General features: G+C 48.0%; 1 protein-coding gene across 2 annotated transcripts; it reads right to left on the bottom strand.

The window, feature by feature from the left end:
- Positions 1–3283: 3283 nt before the first annotated feature.
- On the bottom strand, positions 3284–13286 carry WDR4 (WDR4 tRNA N7-guanosine methyltransferase non-catalytic subunit). 2 transcript variants are annotated; one of them, XM_078856190.1, is made up of 11 exons: positions 13138–13286; positions 12512–12571; positions 11512–11646; positions 9603–9834; positions 8633–8745; positions 7827–7887; positions 6346–6432; positions 5098–5162; positions 4459–4663; positions 4148–4214; positions 3284–3682 (listed from the first exon to the last, which is right to left on the bottom strand). In XM_078856190.1, exons 1-11 carry the CDS (start codon positions 13284–13286, stop codon positions 3573–3575), a joined length of 1284 nt encoding a protein of 427 aa, XP_078712316.1. In that variant the 3' UTR covers positions 3284–3572. The 2 variants fall into 2 exon arrangements, with proteins under 2 accessions (XP_078712316.1, XP_078712317.1); XM_078856191.1 differs by having other exon boundaries at positions 4595–4663; positions 13138–13237.
- Positions 13287–26595: the final 13309 nt, after the last annotated feature.

Below are 26595 nucleotides of genomic sequence, written 5' to 3'. Positions count from 1 at the left end.
TTCGCCAGTCATCGGCCGTTATTGGCAATCGAATTCTGGTCGCAGGGTTTGCAGTGCCAGTGCATCAAACCGCTACGCTACCGCTCCCCCACTCGCTGACACGGCACCCCCACTCGCTGACACGGCACTCTCGCACAAACACTCGGCTCACACTCGCGCACCTCTCGCGCTCGGCACCCACGAAGCGTCGCGAGTGAAACACCGCGGCGGGGCCCGACATGAGCAGCCGTGCGTGCGATGGGGATTACGTGGCGCCTGATCGATTCGTAACGAGCGCGCTCTCCGCCCGCGAGTGGGGGAGGGGGACGGTAATTGCTCTGTAATGGCGATGCGGCGCTATTATCAGGATCATTAGCCGGGTCAGGCGAGTAAGGAAGGGGAGTCCCACTCCCGCTTCCAAAACATGAATTATCCCCTCCCTCCCTCTCGTTGTTCTCCATTATCAATCTTTCACTCCCTCGCCCTTCAAATGCCTCCATCCACCTCTCCCTCCCTCCTCCACGCACCCCCCCCATCTTATCAATTTCTCTCATCGTGCATTCTCCTCCCTCTCTTTGTCATCTTGCTTTTGGGATGGACCTTCCTGTCATCGGGTTCAGAGACCAAACTCAAGTGTCACGCTGTCAAACTCCACTGTCAGGCCACAAGCGGAGCTCACAACACGCGCGCGCACACACGATCACTCTCATCGAGATAATTTTCCTCCAATTACGCTCTAATTATATCGCTCGCATTGCGTCACGATACGAGGACACCGACTGTTTGGATCTCTGGCCACTGTAGCGAGCGTAGCGTGGTCCTGGAAGATGACATCACAGAACTACAAAAACACTGTTATCCAAGCGAGACACACCTTTTCATGTCCCACACTGCGTGTTCACGGCATGTCAAACTGGAATTGCCAAGTGTCACAGCTGGATTATTCCAAATTAAGGGGGGAGGGGCGGATTTAATGCGATGGCTTTTGTTGTAGTTATTGGTAACCAACTCGCTGGTGGTGAGAACCTGGTTTCATCATGGGAGGGGGGGGGGGTTCTGGATTTTAACCCCCAGGGTCTTCGTGGTGCCAGCTGCGGTTTGACCTCTGCCTAAATGATCGTCTATAAAAAAAAACGTCACATTAAATACAAAACATACAACTTATTACAATCGATCCCCAGAGTAGTACAGACCGTTTCAGCCCATTTACTTTCAAATTCCTCCACAAACGCCCGCTGTTCACTGTGGGCCCCACGCCAATGTTCATCAGGGTGCCGAGTCAGTGACGTTCCTCTTGAGATGTTCCCGCACGCACTGCCCGGAGCTTAGCACCTCACCCTGGCGCAGTGCACGAGCTCCCTCTTCATCCTGCGCACCACCACCACCCTGCCCTGTGTGGATTCGCTGTCCCACTGCCAGCATGCGCACGACTCACGACCGTTCACACCCAGCGCCTCGGTCGCAGCTGCAACGGGTGACACAATAGCACACGTGCTCGAAATGTGCACGGTTGGGCATTGAATCTGGCGTTGTTCACCTCCCACACTCACATTTCTCTCCCTTGTGATTCTCATTTTTATTTTCAAATTCCTGGCGTGTGTTTCTACCAGTAACGCTATCATACACACCATGGATCATCTTCTAGAAAATCCAAATATGAAATACCATTTGTCTGGCCGTGTTGTAGACTGTGAAAAGACACTAGGTTTGGTGAAGACCGACAGTCATCAACAACTCTTACAAACCAAGACCTTGCTAAATACGAATGTAAAAACAATTCATAAATGTGTAACAGCTGCACTGAAATTACATAAACAACAAATGAGACCAGGACCCTGGCGAGAAGATGTGCTGGCACCCAACATATTCGCTGGAAATTGGGTTGGCGAAATAAAGACAGACATAACAGGAGAGAGGACCATGTAGAATTAAAACCCCGGTGCCATCAAAAGTAACGCTCCTCTACCCCTCAGGCCTTCTGTATCCACCACTTTGACAGGAGCAGCAGACTCTCTCTCACCTGAACTAAAGTAAACAAGCCTGAGGTTTTAAATCCCTCACCGTCCATGCAAATGTATTTCACCAATATCACCGACATTTAATGACCGCTCACAGGTGGCAGTCATTATTAACAGTTATTTCATTGCAAAACATATTTTAATCCATAAATTAGGCCACTTAAATACGATATTTTGATCTCACCATGTTTGAGGTCTATTTTTTTTTAAACACGTATTTATTAGGTGGCTTTAGGGAAACTGCTCATGATAGGGCATCTTCTTCCATTAGCGCGGGGGTGATCAGGGTGGTTCCCACGAGTGCTCAAACTGTCAGTTCACCCAAGTTGAGCGGTGACGACATTCGGGGAACACGTGGGGAAGCGCAAAAAGATCCCCCGTGTAGCCTTCACAGACTGTTGGGGCAAGTGCTGTTCGCGAGCACCTATGAAGGCCTGCACGGCACACGAGGGGGTGGGCAACCAGCACCACGCCCGGCCACCTTTGTCTCTCCAGTGGCGATGTTTACACACCACATCAGGTACCCATCTGAGGATGAGTCAACCCAGGGGAGGCTCAGGACCGGTTCAGATAAACGTCACTGATGGTGGCCGTGAGCGAGATTTGAACTTGGGTTGCTGGGTTCATAGCACAGCACACTAACCACTGCAGCACCCACTCCCCACAGAAAGACAAAGATCCCTCGCCTTAACCGATTTCTGGAGCAAGTGATGCTAGCGAGCGCCTATGAAGGCCAGCACGGCACGCTAACCACTGCACCACCGATCCCCAAGTACACACACACTCTCCCGCACGTGACCCACACGTACAAAGACCCCCCTAATAGCCTTAACAGGGTCTTGGGGCAAATGCTGTTAGCGATGTAGTGGGTGACCAGCACCATGCCCAGTCGCCTGTCTTCCCAGTGGAGACGTTTACACACCGCACCAGGTACTAATTTGAGGCGGAGTCGACCTAGGGGAGGCCCAGAACCGGGTTCAGATAATCGTCAGTGGTGTTGGCCACGAGTGGGAATCGAACTCGGGTTGCTGGGTTCGTAGCGCAGCCGCTAACCGCTGCACTACCGCTCCCCACGTGACACCACACCTCTTGAAACAGACGCCGAGGCAAACAGGAAGACCTCTCCTAGTGGACAGGGGAATTAAGATGGTGAGGGCTTCTCTCTGCCGAGCCGTATTCACGTGGGGGAAGGGGCCTTCCTTTCCTTGCTGCTCCGTCATGGCGTTGCGACCGTGTCATCGGACAACTCTGGTCATGGCACACTTGGGAAACCGTCATCAGCAAACCATCTCCATCGACGCATTTATTGTGAGCAACATCATACGGTAGTGCCACAGGGCGACAAGAGTTCAGTCGAGTCATTAAAAAACACGAGTTTTGGCGAGAAACGAATGTTTGTTTGACGTTTGCTCACACAGCCTAGGCATAGTCACGTGACCCGCGTCTTTGTGTGTCCGATTTGAAGTTTCCATGCCAGTTTTCAACGAGTGCGAGCTTTGGGGAAACGTAATCATTCACTTGGAGGCATCGGCGACCAGTGCCAGAAACATCTTCCGTTGGGTGGGGTGGCGGCCTCTAGTGCTTGCGCTTGCGCTTCTCAAGACGCTCCTCCTTGCGCTGGAAGTAGACCTCGGAGCCGTCGATCGGGTGCCGGTACAGCGCCGAGAAGCTCGACCACGCCGACTCTGAGAGCACACACCACGGGGGGGTAGGGGTCGCGGGCGAGAGGCCGCATGCTTGCGCGTGTTAATACAGCACACGTGCTCTCTGGCAGGAAGTCCCTAATGGGTAGCGATGGGGTCGATTCGTCGACTGTGGAAAGTATAGGTAATGAAAATATATACGCAGATAATGCCCCCTTCATATATCTGTCCTTTTTCATGAGGACAAACAGATAATATGAAGGAGACACTGTCTGATTACCTAGTACATCATTAAGCGGTGTTTTCAAGGTATGTCAAAACTATGCAAATGTGATATTTGTGCATCACAATAGTTCGGCTAGCTTTTAGCCAGCATAATCTCTCCCTAGAAATACAAATTAGAAAGCTTATTGCCTCGGAATGCTTCTGTGGGTCTTCAAACCTCACTTTCTGGGATAGTGGTGGCCTACTTAAGGTAGCAAACTGTGTCCAATATGTATTACGAACCTGGTAATTCTTCGGGCATCTGTGCGAGGGAGCGAGACAATGACTCCGCTTCAGACAGTGGAAGAAGCTGCAAGAGAGAGGTGGTGTGTCACCGTCACCACCGCTATCAATGCCACAAAAATCCAAGCTGTAACCACTCCCATAAATTACCAATCTAAATTACCAATATAACCTGTGACCAAGACCAACACACCCACCAAAACCCACCGTCTCCACCATCATCATCAGCAAACCACCATCAGCAACAACCCCCACCCACAATCGCACATCCGGGCGTGTGCCGTGTGGAAAACCCGGAGCCGGCGACGCACCTCAAATTTCCCTTCATGCCGTGCAGCGTAGACACGCACACAGAGGCAGGGGCGGCCGCCCAGCAGCCAGAGCCGTGATTGGCCGTCAAAGGAGGCACTCAGCACAGGCCAATCAGGAGCGAGCATCTCACCCAACCTGTGCATTGTGGGATCTCTGCCTTCCTCGGCACAGTTGACCAAGTGGAGGAGGTGAACTCCAGGAAGTCTGCGAATGGAAAATAAAATGAGAATCAGAGCGAGAGGTAAAGAGTGTGGGACGTGTATAAATCTATCGGACTTCTTCTGAGCTTCCCTTAGAATGACTTGGCATTAAGTTAGTACCAAAATTAGTACCTGAAGCAGTTTGGCCAATATCAGATCTGTGGGGCTGGGTGTGCAGCGATGGTCTTATAAGGTGCTCGCTAACTGCATCCACCATAAAGGGTTATCTTTGTGTATGTGGGCGAGTGAGTGAACTTAGCTTGGCACAAGCTCTGCGACAATATAACCAGCACTTGCAGGCAAACGGCAGCTGTTGCCGTGTGTGTTGCGAGTAAGTGTGGGTGAGCGTGGGTGAGCGTGGGTGAGCGTGGGTGAGCGTGGGTGAGCGTGGGTGAGCGTGGGTGAGCGTGGGCGAGCGTGCTTGATGCTGCTTCTCACCCTTCACAAACAGCGGCGATCATGTCCAACGTCGCCGTGTGCGCAACGCAGGACACAGGATGCTCCTGTACACATCAAAGACAAAGATCCCCTAGATAGCCTTAACACACTGTAGGGCAATGTACTGTTAGCGAGCACCTATGAAGGGCAGCAGGGCACACGAGGGGGGTGGGTGGCCAGCACCACGCCCGGCCGCCTTTGTCTCCCGAGTGGTGATATTTGCCTATTGCACCAGGAGGCCCAGGACTGGTTCAGATATTCGTCACTGGTGTTGGCCGTGAGCTGTAATCGAATTCGGGTCGCTGGGTTCGTAGCGCACCAGCGCTCCCCTGTACACACGACACAACCACCACAACACAACCACAAACACCACAACACAACCACCAACACCACAACACAACCACAAACAATCAATATTTTGTTACTGTTTTAGTGTTCCAACCTTATTTGCAGTTTGCATATCATCCTTATCATCTCCGATCTAATTAACTTTTTCTTCATTGGTCAAAAAGTAACGTCAGAGCATAATTTGCATATTATCCTTATAACTGATCGATGGCCTCACAATGCATAAATTCCATATAGCCGTTCAACCGATGAATCATGACAACCCTCGACCCCTCTTCGTGACTCTACGCGACAGGTTACATGGGGATGGCCACCAGGCAGTTCTCAGTCTTGTGTGCCACGTGATTAAAAGCACATGCCAAGCCCTGCTTTTAGTCAATGGACATCTCATATCCATCATTAACACACAACGGCTTCCCATTCAGACTTACGGCCTGTGGGAATTCGAACCAACACAGCCCATACAACGCACGAGGCGTGTTGTGGCCATCACCTTATCCGATATGTATTATGAAGAAGGGTCATTGTCTGAAATGTCACTTAATTTGATTTTCTTTAAGGCCGCAGTGTTATTGACGAGCAGTATCACCAAACGATTGGATGTAAAACAAGATGAGCATCGTGTGTGTGTGTACGTGCGTAGCGCTGCGCTGCTCATGGCCAACAGCAGTGACAATTATCTGAACCCGTCCTGGGCCTCCCCTAGGTTGACTCGGCTTCAAGTGAGTACCTGGTGTGGTGTGTAATCATTGCCACTGGGGAGACAAAGGCAGCCGGGCGTGGTGCTGGCTACTCACCCCCTCGTGTGCCGTGCCGGTCTTCATTAGGTGCTCGCTAACAGCACTTGCCCCAAACCTGTTAACGCTACGAGGGGGATCTTTATCTTTGTGTGTGTGTCACCTTGCGCTGCTCGTCAGGGCTTGGGTTGAGGTTGCAAGAGCTGATCTCCCGGCCAGAGGTCAAGTCCCACAGGCGCACTGTACCATCCTGTTCCGTGGATTCATTTCAGCGTAAAGTGCGAGATACATTTTAAAGTACCTTTTAAGACTTATTTACAAATACACAAAATCATTTCCAAGTTATGATTTTCAGGGGATCGGACAAATTGAATGGCAAGGTGACAATGTGATTGTTCTCCGAAACATCAATTCGTAGAACAATGAGTGCAATACATTTAAACATTTTGATTTCTAAAATACAGAAATGCGACTGCATCTCAAGGACACTGTGACCTGTACCATTACACAAAATGGGAAATCGGGGAATAAAAAGAATGGGGCGTAGATACGGGAATACACGCAGAGTGGGAACATTACAACGAAGTTTCGCTGCAGTGAGAACATGAGAATTGGGAATTTTTACATACAGCAAGGATGTGTGCCCACCATACACATAACGGTGTTATAGACGGGGACACGTTGTCACCAGAAGGCAATGCATTGTCGTGCTGTACGATGCTCTGCCTATACTGTCTGGCTTCACCAACCGACACTGACCAGCGTGTATTATCTGCCTTGACCACCCGAATGTGAAATAGTGGTTGTTGCTCTGCATATACATCAGCAGCCATACGAAACATAATTGTTGTGAAGTATGGTCAATTAACCCCCACAATCTGCACCACATGGGGAGGGCATCATCCAGCAGTAGATTGACAAATGGACTGTACGTGTACACATGTTGATCATCCACGGTGCCTGCATCTCAGCACATCCATTCTATCAGCTCACTGTCGCCCTCTGCACGCAAAATGCAGCATTGCCATTAAAAACCCTTCAAATGCCTTCACGGTCGTTTGTTGGAAGAGTGCACTAACCACAACGGGGTAAAACGATGAATTCACAAAGCACTAAACAGAGATAAAGCCGCATATTTTACATGGATAACCCATGATTAAGGCTATGAGTTTGTCACAAAGGTCACGGAAATCGTCAATTTATAATAATAAAATCAGTGAAATCAAGGAAATGGCAGTAAAAAAACGAATTAGTAGGGGAGGTGTTTCCATGGTGGTAATGGTGGGAAAAAACCAGCCCTGGCAACAAAGGTACAGAGAAAGACACGGAGACACACACGCACACACGCAGAAATACACACACAGAGACAGGGAAATACAGAGACACACGCACGCACAGAAATACTCGCCGAGACACAAACCCACAGAAATACGCATGTAGACACGGAGATATACAGACATGCAGACAAAAACAGACAGAAAGTAAAAAAAAAAGCCTATCATTTTTTTCTAAATTTTGGTGTGCCATCTCAGCCACAGAATGTCATTACATAGTCACCCACGTGCCATTGCTAGTGAAGCCCTCTGTGTACTATCTCACGCCATGGATTCACTTCGATCAGAGTCACTACAAAAGAGGTCTCACCCCAGAACCTGTGAGGAGCTTATCTGGGTGATTCTTCATCAGAGTCACTCGGCTCACGAACCTGAAGCGACACACGCAACGCACAACGCCATCGTCACACGCAGAGCACAGTGCAGTGTATTTTGCTGCGGTGTAGCATAATGTGGCGTAAGTAAAATGTGTGCCGAGTATGGTGGGGAATATGACGTCAACCGAAAGCTACTCGTCTCTAAAATGAATACGCAAGACTCAGCCAGGACAGTATTTTATTATCACTACTATTATGCTTGTTTACCCAGGAAAGATTCACCGAGTCTCATGACTCTATTTCAGTAGGGTTATTTCGCAGTAAGGAGGAGGTCATTGCTACGTAAATACCAACGGAGAACTTTACGGGTAATTTATCAAACATGTCAAATTTGGACCATGATGCCGGTGCACAATGGTCTACTCTTGCGAATGACGTCAAGGAATCATTAATGTCCAATAAAAAACGGGACGGTCTAAACGAGCAAAGCAACGAATAGATTATTAAATATTTGGCCACCTAGAGTCATATGTGGTGATGAGTAAGGTGGTGCTGTGGTGCATAGAGATGGATAGTGTGGTGGTTTTGCGATGAGGTAACGTAACGTGTGGTGTAGTGCGGTGTATCGGTGTGGGTTGTTACGTCACGCGGCGGTGTGGCGATGTGTACCGAGGCAATGTGGTGTGGGGTGCAGCGTGTTGCGATAACGCGGTGGTGTGGTGGTATGGTGGTGTGGTGGTATGGTGGTGTGGTGGTTTGGTGGTGTGGTGGTGTGGTGGTGTGGTAGTGTGGTTCCCACGCGGTATGGCCCAGGCAGAAGGTGTGGATGTTGTGAGGAGCGTCCAGTAGAGACACGCGCACTTTCTCATCGCGGTCAGACGTGACGACAAAGCGAGCATCCTCCGTCACTGCCTGTGGACACGAGGAACACGGGGGATGCGAGAGATGAGGAGACGTGAAGGTACGGGACACACGGGAGACATGGGGTATGCGGGAACGCGGGGACACGGGACATACAGGGAATGAGGGACGATGGAAGCAAAACGGACATGAGGGTTACAGACACTGGAACAGGCAGAATGTAGCGAGCATTCAGGTATGGAAGAGATGGAGACATGAGGACCGAGGAGACAGGAGTACAAGAGATGAGGTGAATGCAGTGAATATGACAAACACGTGGGCATTGGGAGAGTGGGGGCACTTGGAGAAGCACAGCACAGGGACATTTGAGACACCAGGACACAGGGAACGCAGGAAACATTGTAAAAAAAGCAAGTTGCAGGACACGCGGAAATACAGGGAGGACACGGGACAATCGTGACATGTGGGGAAACAGAAAGGTCAAGCTCACGTACACCCACTGCCAGCCAATCGCAATTGGATTGGTTAGTCGATGATTACATTTACACAATAAAACTCATCTTGCCAACGCCCACATTATCTGGTCTTCCTATTATCCACACACATGAATTGACCTCAATATCCAATGTATACATTGATCCTATAATCCACAGACAAACTTGGAAGGGGGGCCAAATTATAATATCTCTTAGAGTAGACTCTCATTGGGCAGTTAAGGTTCAACTATGACGGAATTGGTGGCAAAGTCATTCTAATTATCCATGAATAACCATACCTATAACGGGAGTAATTTTTTGCAGATAAATATGAATAACAACATCAGAAATGAGCACCCCCTCACATCGCCAAGGTGTAGTGAAGTTTTGCTGCAACTGTAAATGTGTGCGAGTCGGTGCCGCGTGTTTTACCAAATCTAACAGCATGGAAAGGTGTCCCAAGAGGGGTTGTCCATTGACTGCCTCCTCCGCGATCTGGGCCGGAGATCCCGGCGTGACTCGGAAGTGGTACACATCCCCGGCACGGTCAGCGGCCAGCACGATCGCCCCCCCAGCCGCGTCTCTGGCTCCGCCGTTCTCACCGCTGGGCGCCGGGTGCCCATCGGGAACCAATGCCAGTGCCGTGCAACAGCGTGGGACCGAGCTGCAGCGGGGGAGGGGCAGAGAAGTGGAGTGGCAAGTTTCATTGATTAGGTATAGCCCTGTGAGCCATGCGGCTCTTGAGTCGGGTGCAACCGCAACAAACAAAATAGGAACAGAGGAACATCTTAAAGCGACGACGCGCAACAGAAACATCCTGGATAAACCAGCAAATCTTCCGGGGAAAGCAGTAAGGGATGAGGGGTGGATTTGGGCGAGAGATGCGCATATCATATCTAAGAGGCAAGTGACGATGCAGAGATGTATGTTATGATTGTTTTCAATTTGTGTGAATTTTATGAAAATTATATGCAGTTACATTTTTTTTCTTTAACTTACGATTGATTCATGAGAGTACAATAAAGGCTCTGTTATTGTTCAAGTCTCCTTGCTCTTTTATGTACTTGCACCCATGTGTAACCATTCCATCACTGTAAAATTATTCATTTGTATCAAGTAGTCATCTGCAAGCAGCGTCCAGTACTGGGGCAACAGAGTTGGAGGGCATTCATCAAAGAACTGCGCAGATGTAGTGTGCCAGATCTGGGCTGTATGGGAGATGGGGCAGCAAAGTGCAGACAAACTTTGCAGCACTCTCTGATGTTCCCAGGCTCGTGTATGGCCTGGCATTATGATGTTAGAGATGAGGGGTTATTTTAACACACTTCACCATGCTGGTCAGTGCAGCTTGGCGAAGGTGGGGAGCACAGACAGGCCAGCAGAGAAGCACAGTACAATAATGGATTTTGAAGCACTGCCCTCTGTAACTTAGCACTGTAAGTCACTCAGAAGAACGATGATGATGATGAATTTTGGCTGACAGGCCTTTTCCATTAAACACGATAGAATAGTTCAGTGAATCAGACCAGTAGGGATACATCAGGCTGTTGCTGCTGTTCAAATCTTTGTGGTGCACGTGAAATATTACATTTTTTCCCAAACCCGTATTCTATGACAAAATAGAAATTATCAAGCAAAATCAATTTAGCACATTGCCAATCCATCTGTTTGTGTTTTGAGTCCGTGAAGGGAGGGGTTGTTTTCCACAGAAACTCAAATTTCCACCAACTCGCAAAACACTCTTTAAGGAATTGGCAAAAACATGCCAATGCACAATCCTCTTGCGGGAGTCATGAATCTTAACGAGGTTCTCCTGGATAAACAAAGGGAAGTTAGTCCTGCATCGCGTTGGGTACCAGCAGGTGAACCAAAGAGCCGGTGGGTTTGGCCTGCGTTTTGAGTGCGGGTCAGGTCGTGTTCATCACGGGACGCTCGCAGATGACTTGCGATGAACCACACATAATTTAGTTTAGATTTTGCGTACACGACTACTCGTTTAGAAACTGGGCACCACATTTTGAGCAACTTGAAATGTAGGTTTTACACTCTCACTTTCGTAAAAAAATAACACGCCATCCAAACATAAGACGTAAATTCTAGACATTTTTATTTTTGCATCGATTTCAGGTCAAACGGCGGTATTGAAGTGGGTTACGGATTCGGGTGAGGTCACAAAGTCGCGGGTCGGGTCACGGGTCGGGTCACGGGTCGGGTCACGGGTCAAAAAGTTCGACCTGAGCAGGAGTCTCGTCTACGGATACTTGCATGCAGTGCTGCGCACACGACCTGCGAACGATTGCTGTGCGCAGTCGACGAGTGAATGCGTGTGGTGTTAACGCACCAGGAGAAAAGCCTCTCCCAGGAGGACCGCACGCGGAACACGCTCAGCCGTTTGAAATCGTCGGCGATGGCGATGAGATCCCCCCTGGAGGAGAGGCAGGCGGCCAGGATCAGGCCCTGCGCGCCCGCACTCACGCTGTCGTCGGCACGTGCAGAGGGGACGCCACGAACATAGTATTAGAGCAGTCACATTGCACTGAATCGTCATATTGAAGTATTCATCACACTCACTATACTCTTTGGTTCTTTCGGTAAAGTCACGTAGAAAATAAAATCATATTTTCAACGGGACTTTACGGAAAGAACCAAAGAGTAATTCCTGCAGTCACGAAAGCTTCGAATCTAGTTTTACTCATTATACTGTACACGCATAATTGCGTTGAAATCGATCATTTGCTTTACACGCAAATTACATATTGTTAACTTTAAGCTGATGAAGTGGCCAAACTACACCAGAGAAAAAAAAGAGAGAAAACAATTCAAACAGATGGTAAAAATTAGACCAGAAATATACTTTAGAAAAAAATCATGGCCAATTCAACCTAATTGCCCTGGGGGGCAATCGTGTATTGCACTCAGCGAGGCTGGCACACTCGACTTGACGGGGCTATCCACGGAGTTATATCACACCGCAGACTCTATTGTGGAGTAAAATAGACGACTAAAAATTGCTACAGCAATTTTACTTGAGCAGTGACACCTGATGACGGAGGCTTGTGTTACATTTTTTACCTACGTGACTTTACCGAAAAAAACAAAGAGTATGAATCCTTGCAGTCACGAAAACTTCAAATCTAGGACTAAACTGAAATACATCAATCTATTGCAAGGTTTACTCACAGTGTGCTTAACCTAGATCTGAACCCATGATCCCAGCCGTGCCGGCTCTGCTCCCACAACCGATCCGGCTCGTGCCTTCACGACCAGACGTGCCCCGACGGCACACGGGTAGGGGGCCTGCCGCGGGCAGTACCACTTTGCGCTGCGGCGTTGAGACTCACGTGCCCGGCGCTTGCCCCTGCGTGTCCGAGCGTGTGTCGAACTCCACCACTCGAGCTTCCCTGGCACAAGACGGTGACACGGGCACATGTTCAGAGGTGCACACAGAGACTGATTGTTGGGGGAAAGTGCCGTTTGCGAGCGCGCACACACACGCGCAGAGCTTCATGGAGTCATGGGGTTGCAACTTTTGAGCTGCACCGCAGCCAAAGCCACCGCAAGCGACGCGCTGACGTCACCATGGCGCCTGTGCCAAGCTAGGTGCACGTTGAGACAACCAACGTAACAGACCCACGTACCCCCCACCACGTACCCCCCACCACGTGACCCCCAACACGTACCCCCCCACCCCCACCACGTACCCCCCCACCCCCACCACGTACCCCCCCCACCCCCACCACGTACCCCCCCCCACCCCCACCACGTACCCCCCCCACCCCCACCACGTACCCCCCCCACCCCCACCACGTACCCCCCCCACCCCCACCACGTACCCCCCCCCACCCCCACCACGTACCCCCCCCACCCCCACCACGTACCCCCCCCACCCCCACCACGTACCCCCCCCACCCCCCCCACGTACCCCCCCCACCCCCCCCACCACGTACCCCCCACCCCCACCACGTACCCTTCGCCGAGGGGGGGCGCGAGGAGCAGCGCGCGCGCCCCCGCGCACACGAGCACGCGCGAGTCGCGTGTCCCCGCGCACAGCGACGCCATGGCGTGGAATGACGTCACGGTGTAGGGATGACGCGATAGGCGCGCGGATGACGTCATGTCGCTGAAAGGTGTCGTCGCGCGCGCAGCGGCGTCAGAGCGGTCGAGCGACGTCTGACTGGAAGGTGACGTCACAGCGAGCGTGGCCGATAGTGACGTCATGCCGAATTGAAACATGTAAATAACAATACGTTTCCTTTTATATATACCTGTCTATTCACATTAAAATTAAAGTTTTTATTTTATCATTTAATGGTCGTAATTGACTATGATAATGTAAGTACTGTATATAGCATAGGGGCCGTCCATAAATGACGTCACGCGATTTTGGACGATTTTTGACCCTCCCCCTCGTCACACGGCGTCACAAAAAGTCAGACCCCCCTCAAATATGACGTCACAAAGCTCTGCCCCCCCCCCCCCAAAAATAAAACATGCTTCAAATCGCTTTAAACTATTGTCATTGTAGTGCGTATTTAATGTGGCGCTGCACTCTGATGTTGTAGGAGAAAACACGTATTAAAAAGGAGGCGTTGGAAAGCTGACATTTAGCATAAAATTAACTTGAAAATATTCATCGTCTAACTAAAACTGCAGATGTTCAGAATATTATATTGAAATTCTCCTATAATTATCATATATTAAAAGTAATTATAAATATAAAAACATACTGTACTTGAAACTTTATAGTAGAATGAAGCAAAATGGAGAGTACAATTATAACAATCAAATATTCATTCTACAGAATGAAAAGCCTTGGTAGAATCATTAAAATAAAAATGTTGAATAACTAAATTTATGCTTCTCCATTCTCTGATGGAGAAGCAAAATTCTCCTTCATGGAATAAATAAAAGGTTACCTTAATAAATTTAAATAATCAAATAGTTAATAATCAAAATTAATAAATAAAAATTGTGTTGTTATATTTAATTAAGTTGAACGTGTTGTTTATATTTAAAGTTGCGCATTTTGATGCGACGTCACATTTCTCTAACCCCCCCCCTTCGTCACATATCGTCACAAATGTCTGACCCCCCCCCCCCTAAGGTGCGTGACGTCATTTATGGACATCGGGTGTGGTGGTAAGTTTCTTCTTGTCCAGCGTTTTGGAGGCAGGGGTTGATAGATCAACGCAGATCTTGTGAAACTCCCAAACCCGCTGTGCTACCACACCGCCAGAAGATGGCAGTACAGCAAGTGCGGTTTCCTCCCATCTGTGCGGACCATGGAGTGTTATCCCCTCGAATATGTCGGGATTTTTTATTTAACAACCCCGGCAGTCCTCGACTTGCGAACATATTCAGTTCTTGACGCCCGTTCGTAAGTCGAATGCGTCAGTAGTCGAACGGTTCGTAAGTCGGAATACAACACTGCAATTTGATGCATTTAAATGCACATATGGTCAGTGTTGTGGTTCAACAAAATAGGGAAGCATTGTTAAACTCATAAATAAGAAGAAATATTGTAAGTTGTCAAGTAATAATGTAATATATACTGTATAGTAAATAAAGCATAACGTAAAGTAAGATAAATAGAAAAAGTCATTATACTGGCTTGCCTGCCGGAAGAAGCGTAATGAGTCCCCACAATTGCACACACATGGGGGGGGGGGGGGGGGTGGAGGCACGCACACATTTCAACGACAACGATCCCCATGTAGCCTAAACATTATCCTAAACAGACTGGTGGGGCAAGCGCTGTTAGCAAGCAGCGGCTATGAAGGCCGGCACGGCACACAGGGGAGTGGGTGGCCAACACCACGCCAAGCCGCCTTTGACTCCCCAGTGGCGATGTTTACACACCGCACCAGGTCAACATTTGAGGCTTAGTCGACCTAGGGGAGGCCCAGGACCAGTCCAGATAATCGTCACTGGTGTTGGCCGTGAGCAGGAATCGAACTCGGGTGGCCGGGTTCGTAGCGCAGCGCACTAACCGCTACACTACCCTCCCCACTACAGATGTACAGATGCACACTCACTTTCACATGTGTGGTGACACAGCGCCGACTGCTGTACAGCAGCAGCAGCAACTGCAGGTGGACACAGCGCACATGCCGTTGATTTATATACACGGGTGTGCCGGCAGGGTGGAGGGACTGGGACAAGGGTCACGGTAGACCTCATAGGGTGCCCCCTGGAACCCTCTGGTGGGTTCGAGGAGGGAGGCGCGGCTAGGGCGGAGCTAAGCCATGATGACGGGAATCTCAGCAGCGGAGAGCGAGAGCTCCTGGCTGCCGGTTCTGGGAGTGGACTCGTCTCGTCGTCGCTGTCGTCATCGCCGCCTCCGTCGCTGCCGCCTTCGCCTGATTATTGCGCGGCCGGACAGTAGTTGGCTGTCTCGGTTGACACCGCCGGTGTAACGCGGACAGGGTTGTGTCTGGGCCGGGTCGTACGGCAGCGTGGTCGTGAGAGAGGAGGCGGTGCCTCCTGCGACTACCTCGTCTCCGACTGAGTGTGTGCGCCGCATGCCACACGCACGCACATGCCTCGAGGGAGAAAAAGAAGAGAGCTCCAAAACTACAATTGGTGTCAGGAGTGGGGTATTAAAAAACCCACCTGTAGTGTCGTCGGGACGAGGACGGAGAGACGGTCATCCCTCCGACAGCCCCGGGACTCGGGACCCGGGACTCTGGTTACGAAGCCCGTTGGCTGCGAGGCAGCGCAGAGCCACCGCGGATCGGCGCGGCAGCCGCTACGCATCTGTGGGACAGCCGTTGCGATTTTGAGCGAGAGCGGCTACACACAACGGCGAGAGCAGCTACACGTCGACGGAAAGAGAGCGGCTGCACATCGACGGGGAAAATGGCTGAGATTTTCCCACGGTCACGCCCCGACCAAGCAGCATGGCGGAGGACCACCATGTGGAGAGGGCGCGGGCGGCACGAGGAGCGTACCCCAGGGCACGGTGGGGAGGAGAGCGGGGAAAATCCAGCGGGAGCTTCCATAGGAGCGGGAGCAAGGGGCTCCGCACGGGGGTCCGCGCACATGGTGGGTGCCATTTTGTCTCCGGAAGACCTCCCGTGGCCAGCGGGCGCCATTTTGAGGCGAGCATGGGAACGCGCAGAGGAGGTGCTAAGAGTGACGAAGTTGCAAGAAGCTGCTCCTGAACTGGCACAGGAGGCTTGCACAAGATTCCTCCAAACTTTACCTGATCTCCCATTTACATGCAAATTTAATCTCTAGCCCCTCCCACTGACCCTTGGGCTACACCCATCCCAAACCTTTATAACTCCTTACCTTAGCAGTGCTCCCACCATATATTCTCAGCAGCTCTCCCGCGATATTTCTCACCTGATGACGATTGCTTGTGTTGCGATCGAAACGTCGTGATATTGTAATTATTTTAATTATTTTTAATTATTTGATCTATCTACGTGGCTTTACCGAAATACCCAAAGAATATATATAACCTTATACTTTACTTTAGTCAGGGCAAATTTCATCTCTCTAGCCATGTTGACGGTGCCGGCATTGTCACCACGCATACGTATATGTCATACATATATGAGATGATGTGTTAACATAAGCTCAAGTCTTACCACATAGACGACTACTGGTGTAAATTATTTTTCTGAGAAGGGACTGCACGCCGAATGTTATCCTGTAGTCTATAACTATCCAAAAATATATAACATTTAATTTTTTGAGTTATAGCCCAGAAATCGATTGGATTCACTCTTCGGGCAGGCTCATCCCAAAGTTCTAAGCTGTTTTACATATTGTATTGTGCTAAAACATCTACAAACATACGATCACCACTATCAGCATACACGTTGCCTAGCGTGTAAATGTGCCGCTAAAGTCAGTAAAAGCGTATGAGGTCTGATACAATAATTACCCGCGTGTAAATACATCCAGCAGCGCGTGCAACGTGTGCACGCGAAGAGCGACACCTTCCGTAAACAAGACACAATGGGTTGCCCGAGGAGAATAAGGTTATTAGTGGGGCTGTCTGTTCAGACACATGCAGCGTGCCGTCTAAAACAAATACGGTGGCCGGGCTTACCCGCCGGCGCCGCTGCCGCTCTCAATGCTGGCTGCATTGTCGTCATGGCATGAATGTTGAACTCTAGGAATCAAAAAAAGGTGCCCCCCTCTCCCCACTTCATTCCCGGTCTACGCAACCAGTCGCAGGGATTCTACGAATTGTCAAGATTCAGGGTCTAAGATTCGATTCTAAAATCGAGTCTGGAAAAAAGCCACGGTTACTGACTGCAGCGTCAAGGATCGCAACACACCTGGTAGCACGATTGGAATTGGGTAGAACACAACGAGAATTCGCCCTGTTTGGATTTGTGTAAAATCTCATCTAGTATTATTACAGACCATTGTAATGTTCACTGGACTTATTTAAATTATTGCGTTTAATTCAATGTATACTATTATTTTCGTTGTTGTTGTTAATGCATTGAAAGCTATTTATTTACATTGTGCTTTGAGATGTTATTCGGCGACGGAAAGTTTTACGTCATACAAGGTTTACCAAACTCCAGTAATCGCGAACCACCACAAGACATCTTTCCGCATTTAGTAATTTAACCCGCCCTATTCAAATACGAATGCACTCGTGACACGTAGGCGATTGTTAAACACAGGGGACGTAATGAGTGTGTGTCATGTTATTTGATACGACCAGATGCGGTCAGCTAACGGGCAGGTGAACCCACGGAGCTCGAAACATGACCAGGTGATTATATCCGTCCGCCTCGGGCTACTCCACACGGTCGCAGGGGGCCGGGTTCCAGTTCCCTCCGCAATGTTGCCCCTAAAAAGCGGGGCTCCCTCGCGACCACCCGCGCTGAGCTACTCGGACATCAGACACGAGGCCGTAAGCTCAACTCCCCCTCGTGCTGCACGGGTGAGTGATGGCAACAACGTCATCATCAACAGTGGCAGCGGTTGCAACAGCAACATTTCAGAATCAGCAAAAGCGGAATTCGTCAGTAGCAAGCAGTTATCGTCATCAAAACAGCAGCAGTTATCATCACCATCAGCAGCAGTAAAAGTAGCAGTATTCATCATCATCCTCATCGCTATTTCACCACGAATTTTCATCTTTACCACCATTTTATCGTCATCATTGGCATCCGCGCCACCAGTAGCAGCAGCTGAAACAGCAACACCATTTATCGTAATCAGCAATAGCATCCTTAAGCATTGCCATCAGCCAGGGTCAACTCCGTTTTTAGAAACACCAACACAACCATCAATATCGTTACGATTATAATATTATTTGGGTCTTTCGGTAAAGTCACATAGATAGGTTCAAATTAATAAAAACAACATTAACAAAAAACCACGACGTTTCCATCAGAACACAAGCGATCGTCATCAGGAAAGATCTTATAGTTAAGTGGAGATCAATGTTTAACCGCCTTTACGGGGAGGGTTTCCACTAAACTATAGGATCTTTCCTGATGACTATCGTTTGTGGTGTGATCGAAACGTCGTAGTTTTTTTGTTTATTTGATTAATTTTAACCTATCTACGTGACTTTACCGAAAGACCCAAAGAATATGAATTCCTGCAGTCACGAAAGCTTTAAGTCAAGATCGTTACGATTGCCAAAGTGAGCACGCCAATACCAAAAGACCACAATCATAGCCGTTTGCTGGACCCATTCATAGGTCATGATTTCATGCTTTTCCAGTCGCGTAGACGGCTTTGGCTCGCTCAGATCTCAAAACCTGTCCAAGTGTATCGTGTTACATAATGCGTCTTGCAAGAGTATGTACGAATGTACGTGCTTGTGTTTTTGCTTTGTGTGGTTTGTCTTTGGTATAAGGCAATGTAGGTAGTGTAGTGGTTAGCGTACTGCGTTACTAAATCGAGTTTGATTCCTGCTCACAGCCAACACCGGTGACGATTGTCTGAATTTGTCTTGGGCTTTGCCTAGATCGACTCAGCCTCAAATTTGTAGCCTAGTGCGATGTGTAAATATCGCCACTCGGGAAACAACAAAGGCGGCCAGGCGTGGTGCTGGCCACCCACCCCCTCGTGTGGACCGCGCTGCTGGTCTTCACAGGTGCTGCTAGCTAACAGTGCTTGCCCCAACAGTCTGGTAAGGCTACACGGGGGATCTTTGTGTTTTTGTACAGGGAATGTTTGCGTGCTCTGCAGGATCATCCACAATGGGCGCCACGCTGCTCTGGCTGTGCGCGTTGACTGCGGTGTCTTGGGAAGTCGTCTCATCCCAGGACTCCGTCTGTAAGCGCCTCGCCCTCCCCAGGCACCAACCACCACGCGCACATCATACGGGCCGCGCGTGACGGCACTGGGGATTAAACGCCATCAGTGAGGAGGTTGAGGGGGAACACACAGCGAGCAATCCGGCTAGCGCAGTCTATTCTAACGGAGCTTGTTCATTGTCAAGCGTGTCCTTGAGTTGTATCGATACACAGGCACTGGACAAATTCGTACGTGCGACGTCTTGACAGCCCAGAAAACAGCAAGTTTCAATCAATGCACAAATATAATATAGTTTTTTTTTTATTAGATCGCGTAAATATATAAATGTGTCGTTAAAACCCGTCACCACCTGACAGCCAACTAGTGACGAATTGGCACGTTCTGTTTACGTGACAACCCTTACTAGTTGGTTGTGTCGGGTGGTGGCGGGTTTTAACGGCACATTTATATATTTACACGATCTAACCCAAAAAAAACTCAATTATGGATGACATTGGTCGCGAAAGCCGACGTGTTAATACACAAATATTCTGGAAAGAGCACTCAAAAGCAAAACAATAATGCTTAACCGGGAGTTTTTAACGCATCCTCGTGTTGTTTGTAACTTACATTGTATTTCGATTTAAAGCTTTCGTGACTGCAGGGATTCATCTTCTTGGTTCTTTCGGTAGTCACGTAGAAGGGAGGTAATAAAATAATAAAAATAAAACGTAATAAAATTATTCTCACGACGTTTCGGCCACAACGCACGCAACCGTCCTCAGGTGAAGACCAGGTCTGTCGGACGCTGTCTCCCCGACAGACCTGGTCTTCACCTGAGGACGGCTGCTTGCGTTGTGGTCGAAACGTCGTGAGAATAATTTTATTACGTTTTATTTTTATTATTGTATTACCTCCCTTCTACGTGACTTTACCGAAAGAACCAAGAAGATTACATTGTATTGGCAAGCAGCCTGTTACGTTTCGTAGTGATGAGTTGGGGCAGTTTTTGGGTTCATGTCCAAGACGGGATCATTGTGTGCGCGGGACACCATCCTGCATGGTAGCCACGTTCATTCGCGAGGCATTGGAGCAAGTTGGTTGTTGGCCTATCGGGACAGACTTTTAAGTTTCACTTTAAGATGTTTTTTGTTCATGTTTTTGTTTTTTGTTTGTTGCGGTTGCACCCGATTCAAGAGCCGAATGGCTCACATGGCTATACCTAATACATGAATTGAACTTGAAGTATTGTCCCCCCGTATGTGGGTATTGGCTTCGATTTCGACTACGTGCACATAAAGGAATTGGTCAGTATTCACAACGCAGCACCCTCCAGAACGAGACTTGAGTCTCGGTGAGGCCTTCATCGGCAAACAAATACATTGATCTAAATCAATAATTTTTACTCGAGTAGCGTACAGCAGCCCTTCGGGTTTAACAATCAAGGTATTGTGTTTTTTTAGGTCGTCCCATAGATATCCTGGCTCCCGCCAAAGCAATGAGGGACTTCCACTATTGGTGCTGGTCTGCTAACAGATTTGACCACGGTGGCCCAGTGTCCGTTTGGACAGTGCGAATCTCTTGCGCACCGCGATTTCAAATCTCCGGGAAATTGTTCGTGATCGGTATAAGCAATGCACGTCAATTCAATTCGCGAGTCCTTTGTGTAGCCACTGCTCAATGAATACCTCTTCGCGCCATGTCGGTCATCGGGGTTGTTTGACCATACATCACCCATGACCGGTAGATGAAGGTTAAGAGTAGAGCTGTAACCCATCGCCTGCCACGCTCACAATCCAAGGTTGCAAACTTTATCCAGGAATGTTTGTTTTATTACATCGTGGTAAATGTAGAAGCAGCTTCTAGTGGCCGCAGGGGGTCACAAACACATTACATACGACATGTACATTGAAAAACATGGATTTTAACACACGCAATTCCATGCATGTACCACAAACTTAAGAGTTGACATTGATTAATCGATTTAAAGCTTTCGTGACTGCAGGGATTCATCTTCTTGGTTCTTTCGGTAAAGTCACGTAGAAGGGAAATAATAAAATAATAAAAATAAAACATAATAAAATAATTCTCACGACGTTTCGGCCACAACGCAATCAGCCGTCCTCAGGTGACGCTGTCTTCCCGACAGACCTGTTCTTCACCTGAGGACGGCTGCTTGCGTTGTGGCCGAAACGTCGTGAGAATTATTTTATTATGTTTTATTTTTATTATTTCCCTTCTACATTACTTTACCAAAAGAACCAAGAAGATTGTTGAATCGATTAATCGTTGCACCCGTCGTCGCAGAACCTCGCCTCCAACGAGCGCGATAGCGAGAACTCACCGCTCGCCCCTCTCCGTGCGCCTCCCAAACCTCCGTGCAGATCACAACGTCGCACTGGGAGCTCGGGCCACGAGCACCGTCATCACGGACGGGGACAAAGACACGTGCTTGCCGATGAACTGGAAAACGACGGACATTCTGCAAGTGGATCTGGTCAACTCGACCGCCGTGCACGCGGTGTCCATCGTGTGGAACATCAACAACTTCTTTTACATCACTCCCGTGGCCTCTATCCACGTGGGCGACTCCCTCGGCCAGCAAGGGAGCAACAATTCCAAGTACCGTGCGCGAGAGGGCTGTTACACCACGACTCGTGGTCCTGAATATCTCGCGCAATTACAATTTAACCTCTTCTTTCGTACGGCCGATGTAGATGCAGAACAACAACTGCAGTTTCACATTCAGGTGGTCAAGGCACAATTTAACTTCAACATATATAAAATATTCTCCAAAACTTGATTCCACTTATGTCGGTTGGCATCAAGTCGTTACACGAGACGAGGTAACCATTTTGAGCTTTCACACAGCTCATGCGACCACCGTGTTAGAGGACAACCCCGCAGAAGTAGATTTCATAGCACTCCTTCCGAGGTCCCTTTCCAGTGACAAATCTATCGGGAGCTGGGTATTAATTAATCGATTCACATCCACTATGTCACATTTCAAATTGAGAATAATTAATAAGTCACCATCCGGGTCATGATTCAAGATTTGTAGGTTTTATCGTTGTCGCGAATGTCGGGTTACTAATTACTGAAGGGGTCAGGTCAACCAGTTCTATGTTGAACTTATAATGGTAGGAACCACCTGGTTCCACTAGCCCACAGGGGATTATTGTGTCCGTCCGTCGTGCATCCAAAAATGGGAGGGGTGGGGCTGGGTGGAGAGGGGAGGGTGGGGAGGGGCTGAGTGGGGAGGGTGGGGCTGGGTGGGGGGTGGGAGGGGTGGGGCTGGGTGGGGAGGGAGGGGCTGGTCACCCCGTGGTGCCCTTATAAAACTCAACGTTTAACCTACTCACGCCGGCTTGTGCCCGCCCTCACAGTCGGCCATATTTGCGGAATACACCACGCCGCAGTTGACCCTGGCCATTGACTGAGCAACCCAACGTTCCTACCAGCTCCCTCCGCAGCAGGAATGTGTTTTCGCACCGGACGCAGCCAACCGTGCTAATCGGAGGTTCGAAATATGTTGATACTATGACATTGTTCAATGTAAGGTCCAAATAAATATTATACGTAGGCTTTCACGACCAATATTGTGATTCGCAATATCCCAATTTATCCAAGGTTCATAATTTGTTTATTTTGGGTTAAATCGCCGTGTAGGTATAAGATCCATTTTAATTATAACCGTCCATCACCCGACAGGGCCCATCAAATCAAGTTGTCACGTGGGCGAACATGCCAATTGATTTGTTTTTTTAGCAAATCCGAAGGAGTGTTTAAATGCAAGTAACATTTGGAACAATTTTATACAACGTTTCGCTAGAGATTACAACCAGCATTATCAGATATTTACAAAAGTTCAGCTCTCGAAAAATAACATACAAGTAATAAATCATCATTAAATACGAAAGTTATAAATAAATAGCTCTTAACCATTAAATGAGTGCTTTACAAAATGTGTTTCGGAGTATTTGACAGCATGGTAGCTCAATGACCGAACAATTTGCTTAGTTTAATGTGGTTTAAATCTTCACTTAAAGCTTTCGTGACTGCAGGATAGGTAAATAGAAAATTACTAAAAACTACGACGACGACGTTTCGATCGCAACACAAGCGGTCGTGTTTTACAGTTGTGTCTCTCTGCTTGTGTTGCGATCGAAACGTCGTAGTTTTTTGTTATTTTTTGTACCTATCTACGTGACTTTACCGTCAGAATGTGTGTTATAAGCAATAACAATTTAAAGGTGCAATGGTTGGTTGAAAAAACTAGTAAGTGATCTTCATTAGCACCGGAAGTACAGCATAGCACGAAACAATAAAATAAAAAGAAAATGTGAGGTAGAATCATGTTTTGGGAAAGTGATGATGAATGTCATATGAATGAAAAAATAAAAAATATATTGTACGGTTTTGCGAAAAATGATATCACAGCAACCCTCTGAAGTGGTTGCCCTCTCTTGTGCCCTCGGAGTCGGTTCCCTCCTTTGGCTTCCATTATATCATTAGTCTCGACCATCAACAAAGTCTATGTCCTACTCTTAGGTTTTTTCGGTAAAGTCACGTAGGTAAAAATACATAAATAATAAAAAATACATAATAAAAATAAATGTAGGTCAGTTATTTTTTATACACTACAGTTATTTTGATGTGCCTTTTTACACCTGATGAAGGAAGCTTTGTGTTGCCTCTGAAACGTCGTGATTTATTATTTTATTTCTATTATTATTTCTATTATTTGTATTATTTATGTTTGTTATTTATTTATTTCTACCTACGTGACTTTACCGAAACAACCTAAGAGTATGAATCCTTGCAGTCACGAAAGCTTCAAATCTAGAAGTCTATGTCCTGCCCAAGCTAACTTACTTGTCTTCGTCAACATGACGTCTCCAATTTTGTATTTGGTCTCCAATCATTGTGTTCCTCCTTTGATCCCATGAGTGGAATTCCAAGCATGCATATTTCACTATGCTTCTTCTCTGTGCACTTTTCAGCGTTGGTTCCATTTTCTTTGTCAGTGAACCATGTTTCTGATCCTTATATCATCTGTGGCAATTTTCAATGATTGAAAACTTTCTTCTTTTAGGTACGTTGGTATGCTAGTTTTCATTATCAAGTTTTTATTTATTTTCCCAACAGCACACAAACCTGCTGTCGCTTGCCTGTTAATATCATCATTTTGATTCTGGACCACCTTCAATTATTGTCGCGTGTTTTACAGTTGTGTCTCTCCAAAAAAAAGAATTTCGTTTAGCGAACTTGATGTTACATGACCTTTGATTTTCTATTCATCTAGACTCTAATTTTGCAGCCTTCGCTGTCAAGTTTAACAATCCAGTCATTATAATAACTAATACAAATTAATTGCATCAATTATTTGGAGAACTTACAACAGACACGAATTGAAAATTATTTAGTTTTACGCTTGTGATTCAATGAGTGTATGGCAAGTAATTTTAATTGGCGAACTGATGCGTTGTTAGGCACGATTATTACATATCTTCGAATGTTACAACAGACCTATGGAAATCTCAGAACCTTATAGACCTCTTAGATCTCACAGAATCCACATGATCTCCTGATCCCTCAGAATCCTCAACATCTGCAATCTATTTGTGCAAATGTGCTCGTGTCTCTGAGTGCGCAGGTGTCAGGACATAAAGATGGATCAAGGAAGCAGTATGTCCACCTACAACTGTGGAGGAATAAATGGCAGATATGTGACATTGAATTTAGATAGCATTGTGACGTCTTACATTTGTGAAATCATGGTATCAGCGACTCCACTGAAAGAGGGAACTCGTGAGTACTAATTATGACTTCATAATAATCTTGTGAAAGTATTGTAATGCCTCATGTGCTATTGCAGTATTGATAATGAAAAGTCTTAACATTTTTACAGAGGGTACTGCATTGGGACATTTGATCAGTTGTGTATTGAGAGCGCCATCGCCTGGATTATTCATGGGGCATGTATTTCATTCTACAGCCATACTTATCCATAGTGGGGTTTATATCTGGGTGAAAGTTGAGAGGCGGTTCCACCAGGGAGGCTTCGGGAACGTTCGGGAAGGTTCCACCAGGGAGGCGTAGCCAGAGGCGGGGCTTAGACCTGGGTAGGGGATATAAGCGGGACACGGAGCAATGCGAAGGGGTCGGTGTGTCGAAGACTGAAGAGGAGCCCCGTCGCTGCTGCTCCGCCATCTCCATCAACCACGTGGCTGCTCGTCCTTCAGCCGCCCAGCCGCTCCTTAGCGCAGCGTCAGCCAGCGGTGTGCTGGAGAGCGGGTGAGCGTCACGTGGCGCGCGGCAGCGTAGCTACGCAGAGAGTGGAAGCCGCAAGGAGGAAGACGGAGACGTGTGGCTGTACCGAGCTTTTACTAAATAAACAACTTAGCTCCTTACCTTGTCGGAGACAACTCATTTCAGTTGTATTAATGGACGTTTGGCACGAGGGAGAAGAAACCCCACAGATAAATGGGGAGCTCAGCGAAGTGATATTCAGCCCATTGCCGTAGCGGAATCTCCCGGCCACCTCACAGCCCAAATTGACAACACCTGATATGTATGTATGTGTGTTTAACTTCTTTGGCACCGTACGTAGCCAGCCGTGCCAATCAGAGGTGCGGGAGAAGGATGACACACTAAACACAACAATCGGTTGTAAAGAAATTCGTTTTTCAATTTCCCCAACGATCTTCTACTCACAAACTCAGCGGATTGTGGAAGTAGTGGCCCTGGCGTTAAATAATCATGCTAACAGCCCCTCCTGGTTGGATGAGAAATCCACCTGCGTCACTGTACTCTAAAGGCTTCATCTCATTGGTAGAGAAAACCGAGCTGCTCCACTCGACTCTCTCAACCCCACATTCCCTTACAGTCACCAAATGGCAGCCCAATTGGTGAAACTTCTGTAACCACTCGACCTGGCCACAAATGATCGCTCAACGACGTGGCTTATTACGTGGAAATTTAAAGCAGCCAAATACTCTAAACGCATGTTTCCAAATGTGGAGGGAAAAACCGGAGGACCCGGATACAAATCCACACGACCACGGAGAGAGACTCGTAAACTCCAAATATGCAGCAGACGTCAGGGTCGGGATCTAACCCACGACCTCCTGCATACCAGGCAAGGTAGTTAACACCTCGCCACCGTGGCGCCCATATTAGTATATGAATATTCTTCGAA

The sequence above is a fragment of the Lampetra fluviatilis genome, chromosome 5, assembly GCF_964198595.1.
Source record: "Lampetra fluviatilis chromosome 5, kcLamFluv1.1, whole genome shotgun sequence".
NCBI classification, from domain to species: domain Eukaryota; kingdom Metazoa; phylum Chordata; class Hyperoartia; order Petromyzontiformes; family Petromyzontidae; genus Lampetra; species Lampetra fluviatilis.
The sequence above is the reverse complement of the archived record's forward strand: the minus strand, read 5'-3'. Positions and strand labels throughout refer to the sequence as shown.

Bases quoted from the DNA above. Each gene is read 5' to 3' on its own strand.
- WDR4 (XM_078856190.1), bottom strand. From the start codon at position 13,286: ATGACGTCATCCGCGCGCCTATCGCGTCATCCCTACACCGTGACGTCA. The intron at 5,163-6,345 runs GTGACACACACA...TGATGTGTACAG, and splicing joins GCCCTGACGAGCAGCGCAAG to GAGCATCCTGTGTCCTGCGT. The intron at 4,215-4,458 runs GTGCGTCGCCGG...TCTCTCTTGCAG, and splicing joins GGCATGAAGGGAAATTTGAG to CTTCTTCCACTGTCTGAAGC.